This window comes from Pelecanus crispus, chromosome 4 (assembly GCF_030463565.1).
Source record: "Pelecanus crispus isolate bPelCri1 chromosome 4, bPelCri1.pri, whole genome shotgun sequence".
NCBI lineage: Eukaryota > Metazoa > Chordata > Aves > Pelecaniformes > Pelecanidae > Pelecanus > Pelecanus crispus.
In genome coordinates this window covers 2,513,592-2,530,725 of record NC_134646.1, presented here as the reverse complement: position 1 = coordinate 2,530,725, position 17,134 = coordinate 2,513,592, and the positions used below count along the sequence as shown (strand labels likewise).

At 44.2% G+C, this 17,134-nt stretch overlaps 2 protein-coding genes across 2 annotated transcripts in view; one reads left to right on the top strand and one right to left on the bottom strand.

Annotated features, from left to right (window-relative positions):
• CCDC158 (coiled-coil domain containing 158) overlaps positions 1-804 on the top strand; it is a 32,501-nt gene extending 31,697 nt beyond the window's left edge. Inside the window, 1 exon segment of the mRNA XM_075709386.1 lies at positions 710-804. Within this exon segment, the coding sequence (XP_075565501.1) occupies positions 710-804 (95 nt within the window).
• Positions 805-7,010: 6,206 nt separating this feature from the next.
• Positions 7,011-8,208, bottom strand: STBD1 (starch binding domain 1). Its single transcript, XM_075709795.1, has 2 exons — positions 7,965-8,208; positions 7,011-7,825 (listed from the first exon to the last, which is right to left on the bottom strand). The coding sequence occupies exons 1-2, from the start codon at positions 8,206-8,208 to the stop codon at positions 7,011-7,013; spliced, it is 1,059 nt and encodes a 352-aa protein (XP_075565910.1).
• Between the last annotated feature and the right edge of the window lie 8,926 nt (positions 8,209-17,134).

Here is a 17,134-nt window from a genome sequence, read left to right as displayed (position 1 = left end):
CGTGAACTCTTGTGATGGCAGGATGCCAAGTGAGATGGAATTTCTTTTCTCCGCACTTTTTTCTTATTGCACATTCCAGTTGCTCCCTCTTTGCCCCTTTTAGTCTCGCTGCATAGATTTGGGAGATTATTATTTGCCCACATCATACAGTGCACATGTGTCAGGAACATACAAGTGACCTGATTTAGGTAAAACAAATAAAATTATTTCTATAAAGTTTAAGGTAAGTGTTCTCTTTTTTTATGCTTTGCCATCCATTAACATCTTCAGTTTGCCTCTTTTCTATATCCACATAAAAATGTATTAGTATCTGTAATGTGTCAAGAGTTACTATATAAAGGTGGGGGGGAAGCCTTTTATGTACAGACTAAGTAAACCCATTCCCATGAGCGTTGGACCAAAGGTATTAATTTCACACCATCCCAAAAGAGAGATTCTGAAATCAATAGCATTTCACCACTACTCCCGCATTTGGTGCTTTGGCTTCACAAAGCAGATAAGGTGGTGCCTGTTTATAACTAGGTTTATCTTTTCTGTGAAGGCCCTTGCATATAAAGAATTGCAAACTAAAGTTGCATTTATAAGGGCTTGATAAGCACAGTGTAACATGTGGGAGGATATTACAAACCTTCAGGTGTCTGCACCTGAGGCCTCAATCATTTTAACATAAGGTGGTGTTCAGCTAATCCGTTCTTGCTGCTTTTTTCAGCCATGTCATCAATGATCAGACCTCAGGAAATGAAGACAGAGAAAACAAAGGAAAAGGAGAAAAAACTATCAAAGTCAAGACGCCGTATACGTTAGTGATTACTTTCACGTATGTACATCGTGTTTAAAATACATTATATTTTTAAAGATGAATAATAAAAGTTCTTGCAGTTTTGTAATTCTTGCCTGGAACCATGACAGTCTTTACAGTTTTTACTTCTAAATGAGTGGGAAGTACAGACAAGTAGAAATACATCTAAATGCAGGCTCTTTCACTGGCACACATTTTCAATGGCTGTGTGCTGTGAGGGACGCTGGCCACAGGACACTGCTGACTGCTTCAAGTTCCAGTATTTCTTCCATGTGTTCTGGATCTTGCACATCATTTCAGGTCCTGTTTTTTAGAAAGTTAGTTTCGAAATGGTTTGTTGGGCATTTCTTTTTCATTCTAAAATAAACTGGTTTCCCCCTCCCTCCCTACTTCATGTTATTATTTCAATAAATTCTGATTCATCTGGATGTCCCAGAACTGCCAAGTATTTCCAATAAAAGCAGGAAACCTGCCTGTGGCTCCTGTTAATGTTGAGACAGAGTGTTGAACCACATACCTACAACTGCAAGACTGCACAGATTTCATCCTATACCATGATTCCTTTAAGCAGAATGGACTCAAGTGGTATTTTTTATGTAATTTTCAATGCTTGTTGAGATATTTAGCTTGATTTATAGTCCAGACGGAGAGTCCGCAGTCTGCCTTGGGGTTAGCTTTGTAAGCATTGCACTCGTATTTTGACTTGCAGCTGAGGGTGTGTATGTTCCTAGTTTGGGACATTTTTTTGTCCTTCTTCAATCCATGTCCCTCTATAGAAACTAAAATAAGTGAAGTTTAGGCAGAAAAAAATGCATTTTGAATCTATACTGACTTTTTTTTCTTATAACGGTCTGGTATGACCTAAATGCCAGGCTCCACCACCCATATTAAGAAGTTCGCTAAAATAGCTGGGCATGTTACTTTCAGGTGGTCTCCAGAATGCTCTTCAGTTGAGTTACCAATACAGACAACCTTGCCTTAATATGAGTGCCTAAGAATAATGTTCTCAAAGGCCATTCCTAGTGTAAGATTTAGTAATAAACAGGAAGGCATGTTGAGCACACCTGGCATACCTGAATTTATTTTAAAACCTCCTATGTCTTCTGACATTTGAGGATTTTGCAGCAGTGGGCAAATGACTTACTGCACTTAGAATTGAGTTGAAAGACTATCCAATGCTAAAAACAATTCCAAAGGAGTAAGATGAACAGGATCACTAAAGTGTCAGATCAATGTTTAAAGCCTCCTTAGCGTTTGACTATATGTCAGAAAAAAAAAATGTCTTGAAAAAAGACAGGGGAGGAGGAACTTTGTACTCATCCCAAATTGAGTACCTTTCCAGAGTTTGCCATTCGATTTTTGTCAGGGGACTGTTGTTGGAGAGCAGATTAATAGTGCTGCCCCTTCAGAGTCTAGCAAGGCTGTCAGAGAATTTGGTCGTGGAAGCTGCTGGCCTGGTAGCAGGGGAGTCCTTGCTATAAATGGTACTAACAAAACAAGGGACGAGATGTCCTTCTGCAATAAATCGGTACCAAGCACAGAAAAGTAGACCGTCCCCAGGGTCAGCAGGAGGTGCCAGTGGGGCAGCTTCACTAGCGTTAGTGGTTTTTCTTATTATCTGCTTTCTGAAAAGCAACTACTGCCTTGGATTTGGGGCAGTGTGGAATGCCACGCTTGAATTCCAGGGGCTTACCCAGTGATTTTGTCCAAACCAAGTGATTTACAGCTATGGCTCAGCAAAAGTAGCTTCGTGAGCACAAGCCATGCAGATACAAGCTTGGTTTTGTTGACTTTAAAGCTACAGAACTATATTCAGAGTAGATCAAATCTCTGAGGTTTTTTTAGTCTTTTCATGGGGGAAGAAGAGATTAGTGAGTTGTTCTGAGCTGTCCTCAGTTATTGTCAACAGTATTTTGATTTAATTCAGGTCATTGTCTGTATTTTCTAATATTTTTTTCCACCGATTGAGTCATTTTTTGCAACAGTGTTGCAAGCATAGTCAAAATGTTAATAAAGGCATCTTCCCTTTCCTCGGGATCTGTTGCATTGAAAATGAAAGGATCATTTTAGATGGTTTGTGTATCACAGTTTGGATTTGTTACACATACTTGACAGATCTACCAAAGTTTTCGAAGGAAAAGGGTGAGGTGTAGAGAATGTATTCACGCCATAGCCCAGCAGGTTGGAAAAGCTCAGTTGTGTTCGAGGAGCCAAGCTAAAAAGAGTTTCAAAAGACTGCAGCCCCATGAGAACAGAAGGGAGCAGGTGGAGAGGTACAAACAGCTAGAGAGAAGGGAGATCTGCCAAGCAAAAAGGCAGCTGAACATCTTTGTGCTGGAATCTAGCGGAGTTGGGAGCGGGTCTGGTCGTCTTCCCTGCCACCAGCAGAAGGTAAAGAATTGGCCTTGGGAGGCAAAAGGGTCGTAGATTCGTGGGCCCTAGAGCAGCTATATACATCCTGGCCTTTGCAGCACGAATAGCACTTTGTTATTCCCTGTCACACAGGTGGATGACAGGAGGACCGTTAGGCAAATATTGACCGCAGGAGGACACCACAGATGGCAACCAACCCCCTAGAGAGAAAACCTAATCCCAGTCTAATATTTTCGAATGGATCACATGGAGACACTCCAAACAGTAAGTTCAGCTTCCAGAGAGAATGTGGGATGGGTGTGGGTTTTGCAAAGGCGCCTGCAAAGTGAGTAGGAAGCAAACAAGTTGCAATGCAAGTTTCTGTATGGGACTTCAAACTGGTTTATGCCCAGTACCCTTTCCAGCCTCAGGCTGTCTGCTCAGCTTACCATCCAGGTGCAGCAGTTAGCACTTGCACACCAAATTACTTGACAAATAGGAGTAGATTGCATTTCACCTAAAAGTAATCAAAAATTGTCTAATTTGTCAGAAGTTTGTTGGCAGCAGTAGGAGCAGGTGAACGTAAAAGGTAGATCTTTGGCTGCAGTCATTCCGGTTTTGCCAAGCTGGGAGTGAGACAGTTTATTATTTGCTTTTCGACATCCTGAGCCGCTGGCTGCTAGGCTGTTACATCCACGTAGGAATGTCAACAAGAACTTGTTTCTCTCATGTAGCTTCACTAGTCTCACTTGTATTAAACAGATATCAGCCCATTCTAGCATAAATATTTTTATGCAGCAAGGCAACTTTGTTTAAATCTGCGTTTACGCTGGAGAGAATAGATTGTTCAATAATAAGAAATCGCCTCTGTAAAAATTAGACAAAATACTAATCAGCTTCTCCAGTAATACTGAAATCCAGAGCTCATTTTTTCACCACAGAAATAACATTTAATTTACATAGCATAGGCCCTGCTGGGCAAGCAGTGATGTGAGTGGTGTAATAATTCAGAGATTATAGTACAAGGGCAGTGCAGGTCTTTGTAGAAACCTTGCTTGATCATTCAGCTAGGTGATGCAATCATGAGGACTATATGCGTTGTCTGTGGGATCAAAGTGCAGCATGTTTAATTAAAAAACAGATTCTCAATTTGAGAGACTTCTCAGGGTTAGTCTGTTTGAAACATGTTCATCATTGTATTAGAGATTCTATTCTAGTGTAGGTTAAGTGGCTTTCTAGTGAATATCTTAATCTAATCCCACAGTTAATCTTCTCAGGCAAGCCTCCAGTGTATATATAAATACACTCAAATGGCAGTGGCTGCTGGACGAGTACTTTTTCAGTTGACAGTATCTCACTATTTGAAGTGCTTGCCTTAATGGGGAGAAGAATTGTAAGCAGCTTGGAATAACATGTTTTGCTTTGACTTCTGTGATTTCTGAAGATCAACTTCTATTTCAACTGTGCCTATGTATATTAGCTATATCGTTCACTTAAATTTATTGTTAGAAAACCTAAGTGCAAAAAATGCAATTAAGGTACCAAGCCATTAATTCCAGCACAAGTATACCTATTCAGTTCAAGCTGTAAGTTACTGACTGAAACCCACACCCATGTTTTGTGTACTCAGCAGTGGTGCATATGGACAGCACTTAAGAGCTTTCTGTTGATACACAGTAAGCACAGTCATAATTAAACAGTAGAAATATTTGTTACAGTGAAGCAGTAGCCCCTAAAATGACATAAGCCTCGTGTTAGTATTGATTTTTCAAGCCAGGGCATGCTAACTGTGTCCTATTTTCCTTTTAAGTTCATGTAGTAAGTAACTTAAGTCTCATATTAGTTTCCTGTTGAAAGAGTTGAGGACTAGTGTGCGCATGTGTTGAAGACCACTGAAGCATCAACCACCTGCTGAATTGTCAGCTCCATCCTCTCCTTTTGAGTCAGTTGCCAGAAACGGTACCACATTCCTTCCAGACCTGCAATACTTCTCACGCAGAAGTAGTCCCAGGGGTGCTTTTCATCCTGGACGAGCAGTTAATAAAAAGCTTACAGTCAGTCTCGAGGTTAGCTCCCACCCACATTTCCTACCTCATTCTCTTCTATAACAGGTCTCTTGAAGGAAATGAAACTTACTCACCTGAATCTTTAGGTTGCTCGAGACAACCAGAGCGCGAAGCTAGTGTCTGCAGAAGTAACTGACCCACAGAACAAGTCGCTCTGTCAGGTAGCAACAGCTGGGAGGGGCTTGTTTTACATGAGAACACAAACCTCAACTTGGCAGTGCAGTTCATTTGCCTTAGTCTCTCTCCCTCTTCCCCCTCCCCTCCACACACCCCAAAGGTTTTCTTTTGCTATTTTGTGCCTACGCCTGCATGAGCAGGCAGCCCAGCCCACTCAGTGGATTTGTTTCATGAAACAGCTGGTACTGAAGTCCCAGTAACAACATTCCAGACACTTGTTCTTCACAGCAGCTCTAGCATTGTCCCACCAACTGGATGTCCATTAACCATTAGATGCAGGAGGTAAGCCTCTGAAGCTCACCTTCCAGTCTCTCACCAAAGTCCATTCTATTTCACATATTCAGACTGCTCCACCATGCAAAGCAGGAAAGAATTAGAAGAGGCATTTAGATCAGCAGTGTGCTTTTGAAGTAAATGCTCCAAACCAAAGTGCTAATTTATGCACTTCCAGAACTCCTATAAACCTATGCTCTTCAGACCAAGTTCACTCTAGGGAAGTGATATTTGCAAGCTAGAGCTGGGTTCCTCATTTTGGAAAAAAAGAGCTTGCTGAAGTGGCATCATGTATTTGTAACCAAAATTACAAAAAGCAGGCAAGCAGAGCAGCTATCTGCTTCTGTCATATAAAAAATAACAACTGGTTGAAGCTGGAAGTATTCTGCTTTACCTGGCTTACTCGAAGGCCACAACTTAAAATCAATTTGTGTTGAAAAGCCTCGCCTTGAAAAAAAACTACGAGTTAAAGCTAAGTAGTTAGTTACAATACTGTGGTATTGTTCCTAGGTAGGCAGAGTGTGCCACCTAAGTATTTCAGGAAGAATCCTATTCCCCAGCCATCACAGCAGTCCAGGTTTTTTTTAAAGTCTGCTCCCACCCTGACGAAGTAATTCATTAAGCCCAGACAGTCCTTTCTGACCTTTGCTCTGCTTTCAGCAGGATGATCTGACTGAAAGGGACCTACCTGCCAAGCCTTCATTTGGGCTGAGGTGCTTCCTGGACAGTAGGGAGTAGAGAAGGAACTACTTGGGGGTTAAACCTTCGTTACTCCAAGAGTGCCAGCCACCTCTCGGTAGTTCTTTAGCACTAAGATTTCAGGTCAAGTAACTCACTTCTATCAAAGTTATTAAGAGTCAGTTCACCGGTCAAGTTGTAAAGGGCTATCAGTCTGAAAGTGTTTATTGCTTACTTAATACATTACATAAGTTAAGACACTTGAGTTCCTACTACAGTGCAGATAACCACACTTCTAGTATGCTTCAAAAGCCCTAAGCAGTCGGTACAAAGATGCATCCCATAGCCCCACTCAAAGCAACGCAAACTCAAGTCCAGGGTCCAGATTTACCTGGAGAGGCAGCTGCTTGGAACGCTGCTCATGCCTTCATAGCCTACCTGGCACATCTTCAGAACGCATTTCAAGTTGTTTTTTCAGGTTGCCAAATGATTTTCTAAAAGGGATGGCAGAGATCATTCCGCTCACGCAGTTCAACCGTGTTTGCTGTGGGAATTACAGAGCTCTGCGCTTGAGAAGGTCTCCTACTGAAGAAAGGGTCAAGTTTAGGGGCTCTCTGATTAATCTAAGCAGGCTTGCCATTCAGTAAGCAGCTTCCAAAATCCCATTAATGGTATCCCCACCACTGATGAACAATTCGGTCTTCATGTTCAGTCACTAGGGTCCTATTACCGCATTCTTCCCAACGCCTCACCTTCCCATCCTCCACCAAGATAAATTTCCACTCCACTCTGGTGTCTGCCGGCAGACTAATGGATTCGGACCAGAAGCCATCCTTGTCGTACTTGAGGGGAACGTAGCTTTGCCACTGGCCAAGACACTCGTGGTCGCCAGTAACGCCGATCAGCTGAGTGTCAGAGTGCGTGATGTAGTGCACGCGGAAAGTCACGTGGATGTTTTGGAGCATGGGGGGCACGGCCGCAACTCTCTTTGCTCTCAGGTCCCCGTCGGGGCAGTCTCCTTGCTCCCATTCCTTGCTGTCGCAGTCGTCGTCGACGCTGCTGTTCTTGCCAGCCTCCCCCCAGGCCGTGTGCTCAGAAACAACTTCCCACTCTTCGTGGTCCAAGTCCCTACTCTCAGCTGGCTGACCCGGCTGCTCCTCACTTCTGTCCTTACAGGCGCCATCGGAGGCTCCTGCCAAGTTCATTGCGCACCATCCATCACTTGCCTCTCCCATCTGGGGTCTCAGTTCTCCTGCCTGGCTGCCACGCGTTTCAGCTGGATGCTCCCTGGCGTCGGTGGCGCCCCGCTTCGGGAGCGGCTGCTCCACCTCCAGAGGTTCGCCTGAAACTCCACCGCTGGGAACATGGTTAAGCTCTTTCCTCGGTACGGCCGCTGCATCCTCCCCTGGCTTCCGAGGGCCGGACAGGGCAGCAGCCTTGGCCTCCAGCAGCACTTGCTCGCCGCTCGCCAGGAGATCCTCTAAGAGCGACATTTAATGAAAACAGGAACGGTTTAAGCAACGCAGCGAAGCCCCGGTGCCCGCTGGCGGGCTAGGGCAGCCCGAGAGCCCCGGAGCACCGGCTGCCCCCCAGCTCCCCGCAGCACCCCCGCCCCGTACCTGCGGCCGCCTCGCCCCTCGCCTGCGGGGACCCCTCGTCGCCCTCCTCGCCTCGCCCGTCGCCGCCGCCGTACCAGAGCCAGGCGACGAGGGCGGCCAGCAGCCCCACCACCAGCGCCGGCCACAGCCCCGCTGCCAGCCAGCCCCAGCCGCGGGCCTCGGCGGGGAGAGCGGCGGCGGCGGGGGCGGAGCGCGGCGCGGCGGCGGGCTGCCGCAGCACGGGCGGGCCGCTGTCACGGGCCATGGCCGGGCGCTGGCAGCGGGGCCGCCGGCGCCGCTTTAAGCCGGGCCCTGGCCCCGGGGAGGAGCCGCCCCGGGGGCGGGCGGGGGCGGCTGAAGGCAGGGAGAAGGCAGGTCGGAATCCAAAAGTCGCAAGTGAGGGTGAGAAAAAGTCGAGAGGCTTGCTTTCCCTTCTTCCCCGCCCCTTCGCTGCCATCTCTCCCTTTTCCCCCATCTCTTTCCTCATTTTGTCTCTCTAGCTAGGCACCCTGCACGAGGTAGCCACACTGCAAGGGCTTTCAACCACAGATAATGCCAAAAGGAAGGGAGATGACACGCAGGAGTTGAAGACGGAACGCTTGAGTTTCCTCTGCTTGTATGAAAAAAAGCGTTGGAGCTGTAGTAGCTGCGGATGTTGATGAAGTTTAATTCTAGCAGTACCGGTGGGCTTAGATTTATATGCTCTAACAGGGGCATGCTGAGGGTGGCCGATTTGCTCATACTTTTAATGCTTGTACTGACGAAAATCAGGCTTTCTCCGGTATCCCTGAGAAGTGAGACACATTCACTACTAATTTTGTAACTTCTCCATCATACTCTAATGAGTACAATTGGATTTCTTAACTGTCCTGCTCTCCCGTCTTCCGTATTATGCTCAGGAGGCTTTTTTGGACTACCAGGACTTCAGAGTCCATTAGTGCAGAGGATATTTGATGTTTATTTTAATTTACTTTCATTTTGCTACCCATTTTTCCTCTTGAAGTGATGATGTCAAATTTTATTTCAAAATTAAAAGGTTATACAGTTAAATCTCACTAGGGACCCAAGAAATTTAGTAAATGCACTTTAGTAAATGCACAGTAAAATGACTTTGGTTTTTGAATTGGTAATTCTGGAGTGACAAACTGTGAAAATGTTTATCAGTGTAGACTATGAACACCAAAGATCAACACCAGAGAAGGAGTTAGGCGAGGCAGTTCCATTCATTTTCCACTGCTGTTTCTGGTTTTTTTTTTTTTTAAATCCATTCTCTTTATCTGAACAAAGGTGTTGTCATTACTTGATTTCTAAAGCCCACTGATGAGATTTCAGCCACTATCTCATTAGAAAAGAGAATGACTAAGTGGATGTCCCAATAAGTCTATTTCCAGTGTGTGAACTTAATCTTTCAGTGTCATTTAGAGCAGTGGTACCTCAGCTTAACAGGACAGTAAATGTCATTTGAATTTATAGAAGCACAAGTGTGCAGTCTTCGCGGTGAAGTTCCCTGGCTGATATGGTATATGGTGGCCTGTGTGAATACGCAGAATTCATGATCTAAATATTTTTCCTTTCTTTGCTTACCACAGTAGCTAAGACGCCTTCTTTGAAGCCCTCCTCCAACAAAGTGCTGAGCTTGTGCTTAAGGAAAAATATCTATTTTGGTACTTTGATGTGTGGGATGCTTTAAGGCATGTGCTAAACATGCACTGCTCAGATCTTCTGCTCAATAATACAGTGAAAGAAAAGGGCTGAGAAGCTAGGACCTGCCTGGGTACTTTCCCAGTGAATGTGGTTTTGGGTGCACTCTCTTTTACCGCTGTTGATGTGTCAAGGTGCAGCTTAGCCTTGCTACTTAAAACAGACACTTGGCTGTAATGAGTTGTGTTAACTATTGAAAGTCTTTGTGTAGTAGATGATATTTTCACAGTTTACTTATATTTGTTTTTCTAGCCTTCAAAACAGAGACAGTCCCATGCTCTGTTTGTACACCACGTTGCTCAGCTGGGATTATCAGTCAGGGCACCTACATACTACTGTTCTTTATGTAGTGCGCGTGTGCTGCAATTTAAAATTCCTAGTCATCTCCCTGAAGCAGAGCAGACAAAAATTATTAATTATTGTATCATTACACTAAAAGAGCATCCTTCCGTCAGCACTCAGCACAGATGAAGAGGTAGTGATTGGAGCTGCTAACCTCAGTATTTCTTTTCTTAAATACAGTTGATAAAACAGCTTAGGAAGGAAGAGACACCAAACTAAGACAGCTTGGAAGTGGCTATTACACAAATCCTTAAGGAACAGTTTATTTTGAAGACACAGAAATGCACGTGATGAAAGGCAGGCTGCTGCTTTAATGAGCAAGAAAAGAGCAAAGGTCTCCTCCGGTTCTATTCATCTTCCATGTTCATACAAGTCTCCTCTGTTGCCAGACTCTTTTTCATCCAGTATCTGCAGAAGAAACTAAAGCAAAGCACACAGATTGCTTTGAGTGCTCAGAGAGTAATTGTTGTTACTAGGAATGCATTTGAATGATGACAGAAAGAGGGAGTCACAAAGGACCCAGGTGCCGCCAGAGACAAGCTTGCCGCACGGCCAGGCGGGGAAGGACAGTTCTGTAACCCAGATCCCACATTCCCGCGCAAGTCCTACGCAGTCCCCAGAGGGTACCTGCTATTTTTGCCCAGTCGCTGCCCGGTGCCATCAGCATCCGCTGATGCAAACGCACTTTGAGTGCTGTGGTCTCCTAGACCAGGGCCGTCCCTGTAACCTGCCGTGGAACAGCCACAGTTCAGAGGTGAGGGAGCTTTTGGTGAGCAAGGGGTTCAGCTTTAGCAATGATTACTTACTTGCGGTGGCTGCAGTGGGTGGCAGGACCTGAAAAGGCTTCATAATTTGCAGACCTCCTGGTAGGATTCCACTTTAGTCCAGCATGAGTCCACACTGCTGCAGAAAAATCGTCTGAGCCTTCGGCTCCCCTGTCCTCTGTGCCTGTTTTGTGCAGGCCTTTGCTTTCATGTGACCATTGAAGTGGGTCAGATTAGGTAACTGATCCAGCTGAAAAGTAACGCAGAAAATTAAAAAAATGTTTCTTTTCATCCACACAAATACTTGTGCCAACAGAGGGGAGAAAACAAGAACGGATAGCTAAAGGAAAGGCAGACCTTTCCCTTTCAGAGGCAATGTGGATTTATGCTGGATATAACTAGTTTTACGCGGTTCAGTCGTGGTTGTAGCAATGATACTCTGTCCAGGTAGCAGCGAATTTGTGCTTTGGAACTCCTCTTAGGATGTCTATAATTTATTTTCTGTTTCCTTTTTTTAGAACAGGGTTCTTGGTGAATAGTAAGGCTGAAATTCCCGAGTCACTGATCACTTACCAAGTGTTAGAAGCAGAGATGCTGGACGGAAGAGAAGTGAGAAGGATCACGGCCCAAGAGCTCACAGGATGCTGAGGACCAAGGTTCCTGTTCTGAAGCAAACGCACAGATCGTTGCAGACGGTAACTTACCCCTGGTCTTTGGTACCCTTCCTCTCTAGGAATTCTTGAAATGCTCACATCCTGTAGAACATGGAGACCTCTGCCTCTTACGAGAATTTCTAAAGCAGATTAACAGAAATGCTGCAAAATGTATCTTGCATTTTTTAAAAGCTTTTCTTGGAACCGGACAAAGTGACAGTACAATAAAGGGGCAAGGAAACAGTTTCTCGAAGTCTCAGGGACACTCCAATTCTGTTTCTGATTAATTCAAGATTGTAGTTTGTTCATGCAATCATTTCTGATGCGGCATTAGTTTGGAAGTTAGTGCTCTGTGAACACTGAGGTTTCATTGCATCATTGTTTATTCAGTAAATGCGATAGCAGTCTCTGGACCATATTTTGAAAAGCTACCTGTGACTCTGCAGAATTACCAGGCAGCTGACTGGCCTAAGATCAGGAGCCTCAAACCTGCCACCTTTTCGCATTTCAAAACCAAAACAGTAGGGTGGATTTTTGCTATTACAGTTCTATAAACAACTCTACAGCCATAGCTGTGGAAGTCCTGGCCCACATGCACTGTCTCCAATGAACTCTCTGAATTTTATTCTGTAAGCTGTGCCATCTAGCGTGGTGACAGGGAATCTCAGCTGTAGCTGTAAGAGCGAGTGAGAAATGCCCTGCTGAATCAGAGCCGTGGTGCGTCTATCCCACTATTCTGGCTCTGGCAGTGGCAGTAGGGGATGCTATTTAGGGAGCGCTTTTGAGCCTGGCCAGTGTCTGATCCCGTGGTATCCCCAGCTGCTGTATTAAGGATGTTGGAGAGTACTGCTCTTAAAGAAGCCTTGTGTGTGTACAGTGCTTCTTCCAGTTTTACTTTTATAACAGAACAAAATGGAAACGTGAACAAGTACAAAAGAAATGCAAATTAAGGAGCCCTGTTATTCCCTGTGGCTGTACTATCGGGGCATCTGGAAGTTCCACAGACAACTTGAGAATGAGTCTTCCGCAGGGGAAGCTTTACGGAGGTTTGCAGAGAGCTCTTCCTGAGCACAATGACAGCGTGTGTAAAAAAACCGCAGGGTGCTTTTACAAAGCTGTGTTGAGGAGGGAAAGGAGAACAGGCAGGAGGTGAGGTTGGAAGCAGGTAGCAGCTTTCTGATAATAAGAGCTGTAGGTGTTTGCTCATTGCCAGGCCTTACACGGTGGGTTGTCGCTATCACAGAGTCAAAAACCAAGCAGTCGTTGTCATCAGTCAGGTGAACAGTAGAGACATTATGCCTCTTATTCTCGCTGCAAGTGGTGCACAGGCACGTTCCCATAACCAGCATGCCTTCTAGCCATTAATTCTGCTGGGCTCAGTGTCAGCGGTACACAGTGCTTATGGTACGTTCTTAACGGGTGGTGTCGTAAAATTGGGAACACCGTTGCCTGTTCCTTTCAGATCCATTAAAGGTTCGCCCACGTTTCGCTTTTTCCGTGTTTTAGGGTCAAGGTATCAGGCGCCATATCTACCCTTAACAACTTTGGGCTGGCGTGACTCCTAAAAAATACAGAATAATGTGTAGTAACTCCCTTAATCATATTTCCTATTGATAGAGAAGATACCAAGTACTAGTGCTGCATGAATGTGCCTTGGTAGTTACCCCTTGCAGTAGCAGTGAAGTATAATCATGTTCAGCACCACTGATTCTTTCAGTGTGAAGAATACTAGACAGAAGACTTCTGTCCTGTCTGCTCTTCTCATTAAGTTTTCTAACCCAGCCATTTGCTAGTGAGTTGTTTTTTCTTTGCAGCCAAAGGAGTAGGCAGTTTAACTGAAAATGGTCAGATTCGCTTGGGAATGTACCTCTGTAGTAAAAGAGGATGCACAGTAGAGTGGAGGAAGGCAAATAGGGGATATAGTGAGAAAGGAGAAGCGCAGATGGAGCTGTGGAAGCAAGTACAGAATTAAGGTAGTTTGTTCATCTCTTCTTCCTGTCCCCAGTGAGAAGATGTGCCCAAAGGCAGAGCTAAAAGGAGATTGGAAAAGCAACAACATCATCTCATAGATACCTTAACTGTAGCTCACAAAGCTTAGTCTAAAGTAGCTTTCCCTAGAAGCCAGGTTAAAATCTAAAATTCAAGACTTTGCTGCCATGGAGGTTTTCTTGGCAGTTGCTTGACACTTTCTGCGTTGGGTCCCCACCCAACCAGGTGGAAAAATGGGAAGGGCAAAGTGTTCCTATACTTTGGACCTGCATCACACTCTGGGAAGAAATGGTAACCCTGACTGTCTTTCTGTACCGTGCTTTTCCTGTATTAATTGGGAGTATCTCAGCCACGAACACTGGATGCTTTTCTGCGTGCAACATTTCGCAGTAGCCAGCGGGTGGCACATGAGGAGTATGTCTGATGGTAAAAGCTCTTCGTTTGCAGACTGAAGAAACGGTTTCTCTCAGTTGCTATTAGCTTCTGAAGGGCAATGTTTTCCATACCTTCTGTCCTAGATTGCTGACCAAGAAGTTGCTTTCTGCAGTAAGGCACTGAAGAATGTAGAGAGAGCAGAGAAGCAGGCAGATTAGAACTGGGAGTGCTGTCCTCAGAACTGGCCTTCAGAGTGGTTAGTAATGAGGATACTGCAGATCCAGACCTGCTTTACATTATCAGCCATTAAAATCTGGAAGGCAGCCAGAGAAGAGAGGGGAAAAGCTGTTTTTCCCCAGTTTCTTTGCAATTTGTTTACATCTTTCTTAAAGAACAGTAACCAAACCTGGACACAAGATGTCGCCCCCAGAGGTGGTCTTACCCAGACGGAGAAGTACAGAGGGTTATCTCATGTTTGTCTTTGTTCTCACAATAGGATGCTTCCTTTTTTTTTTTTTTTTGTACAAACAGGACATTGCGGATATTTACAATCTACTAAAATCCCTGTATTATTTCCTTGCTGAACTCCTGCCTAGCCAGTTGTTCCTCATTCGGTATTTGCGCAGCTGAGAAGTTCTGCTTGGGAGAAGTCTTTCGGCTCTGGTTTTTTCACCAGGTTTTGTCCAACATGTCAGCATCATTTTGAATCCATTCGAAGCCCTTCAGCATCCTTGCTGTGTTTTCTAGCTGGGTGTCATCTGCAAATTGAACAGATTCTTTGGAAGTACACCGGTTTTCCATGAATTTTCAAGGAAACAGCTTGTGATTCTGAGTTTGTTCTACTGTTCCATATTATAATGCATTTCATCCTCACTTAGCTGACTCTAAACATCTAACAGGTCTAATGCTGTTCTTTTCTACTTACCCATAGTAATCTGACTTGGAATTCCTTCTTGGGTTTGAGGTAGAGCTTATCACTTGCCCAGGCCAGTCTCTTACTGCATTTCGTATGCTTTCTCTGAACTTGCATACTGTGCCAGTGATATGCAGGAGCGACAGCTTTCCCTAAATCTCTTTTCCTCATAGATTTGTTTCCCGTGAGCCATTATTTTCCAGCTTTTTCAGTTTATTAGTCACTCTCTGCAAGTCATGCTTTCTATTTTGTTGTTCTCTGTTCTCCTTTTCCCTAGCTGGTAGAGTTGCGTTTCCTATGCCATTTCATGATTGGTGCCTGATGTTTTTCACCTCCTCCCAGGTTAGAATAAAATCCCTTCTAAGAATTTGAAAGAGGAGGGACAAAAAACAAGACACTGCAAGGCAGAGAAAAAGAAACACTGAACCAGTGAAAATCTCCTCTTGGAGCCCAGTAGACAGGGAACAAAGTTGAAGATCTATAGATCTTGCTCAATTAAGTATTTCCCCATGCACTGTATTTTAAGCTCTGCGCTCTTTAGAGACATAATGAGATATGCCAAAAACATGCCTTAGTTCTTCAGTGGAAGTTCTGCACGCAGCAGACTAGCAGGGTCAGTGTACCGTACAGGAATAGACTGAAACAATAATAAGACATTATTCTGTTACGTTATGTTATTTTGCCAGTGATGGGAGGCAGCAGAGACCCCAAAGTGTAAAACATAGTGTAATATATTTGGCTAAATTCTGTGAAATGTTAAGTGTCTCAAGCTCATCTCAGGGTTCAGTGAAGTTGTGGTACCCAGTAGCTCTCAGAAATTGAATCATAACTAAAATGTTCCAGCAAATTCCTGCTGCTAGACCCTCATGGTTGTCTAATGACCTAGAGACATTATGTTTTGACTTCCATGTAGATTCTTTACATTGTCAGGCCCATAGAAAAACGCAGTGTAAAAGACATCCAAATATTTATTTTCAAACAACTTTTAACACAGAAATTTATCAAAGTCCAAAGTCTGAAGAGCACTGAGAAAACAAATACAAGCTTGAGTTTTGTGATTAAAAAAAAAAAAAAGGACATCTGTGTTTGTAGCTGACAGGTATAATTTTCTAAGCTGGAGATAGAAAACCGTTGATTCTGAGAAAATGCCAGAAATGTGATTTTAGCTCCTGGGAAAGAACAGCTTCTGAGAGGACACTTTGCAGGGAGCTGGTGCAGAGCGTGGTATCATTTTACACTATTTCTTACAGCATGTTACCCTGGCAAGCTTTACCGGCAAATGCCTTTTTTCAGCTGGAGCATCTCATGTGTATTCTCTTAGCCTAGCTGTGGTGTTTATTTACTGTGAAATGAAGCTTTTTGTCATAATTGAAGGAGGCTTCAGAGCCGTGTCACTGGTGTCATCACCAGGCTCATAGAAATACGGCTTTTACACCGTCTTAAATATTCCCTTGGATTCAGTGCCAGGCATAACAATCTGCTTTTCTAAGGAAGGATTTTTTTAAGCTTTGTCTGAAGTTTCTCTAAATGAAGTATTACATGAGACAAGGGCATGTGGAGGACTGGAACAGAAATAAGTCACAGAGGGCTGTAGGTGAGCTTGCTTTCTTTTGACAAGCACTTTTCTCACCCCCAGCCTGGCTATATATTCTTTTGCACTTCTTCATGTATCACTGAGTGCAATTATTTCATTCTCAGGAGGTTAAGATGCTCTTAGTTTTCAACAGATGACTTAGGACAAACCTTTATAGAATTTCTGAATATGAGTGTTCATGCCCCCTATGTTTAGATGTTGCTTTCCTGAAAGCTGTAAGCAATTAGATCATTTTATAAATCATATGATTGACTTCAAAATGAAGCTCCCAATTCCCTGAATTTGCCTTTTTTTCTGTGTTGCCTGGCTGTCTACCACAGAAGGACTCTTTACAACTCTCTTGAGAAAGGATTCTCCCAAATGGTCTATAAGCTCTGGTGGTAGAGTGTTTATCTTCATGACCTGAACAGGCTTGATTAGAGATCTGGTATCACAGAGTTGTACGGGGTTATCTTCATTGATGCTACGTATTTCTCCTCTCTGAAATAAGAAGCCAGGGATATAAATAAGGCAGAAACAGGAATCTTTCACGCGCCTTGAAATACAGTTATGCTGACATCAAATCTGCATGCCCTATTCTGCAACTGTTCCGCAAGTTCCTCTTGCCTGAGTTAAACGTTTGAAGGAGGTTGTCACCGGTCACTTAGTCATGTGCTGCTTTGGTCTGATGACAGGAGAAAGCATAAAGTCCCTTCCCACACAGTCATGTTAGAGGAAAAGGCAAGACGTAAGCCAGTAATTTGTGCTTAACAAGCCAGCGCTTGATGCAGTGACACCATCCCGAGACCCAGCTCACATGCTAGAACCCACCAGGGGTGTGATTTTTTTTTTTCTTCCCCAAAGTATTCCCTGCTTTGCCC

What these genes read in the sequence shown, in the direction of transcription:
- STBD1 (XM_075709795.1), bottom strand. Translation starts at nt 8,208, where the DNA reads ATGGCCCGTGACAGCGGCCCGCCCGTGCTGCGGCAGCCCGCCGCCGCG. An exon ending in GAGGGGCGAGGCGGCCGCAG is followed by an intron (nt 7,826 to 7,964) that starts GTACGGGGCGGG and finishes TGTCGCTCTTAG; the next exon opens with AGGATCTCCTGGCGAGCGGC.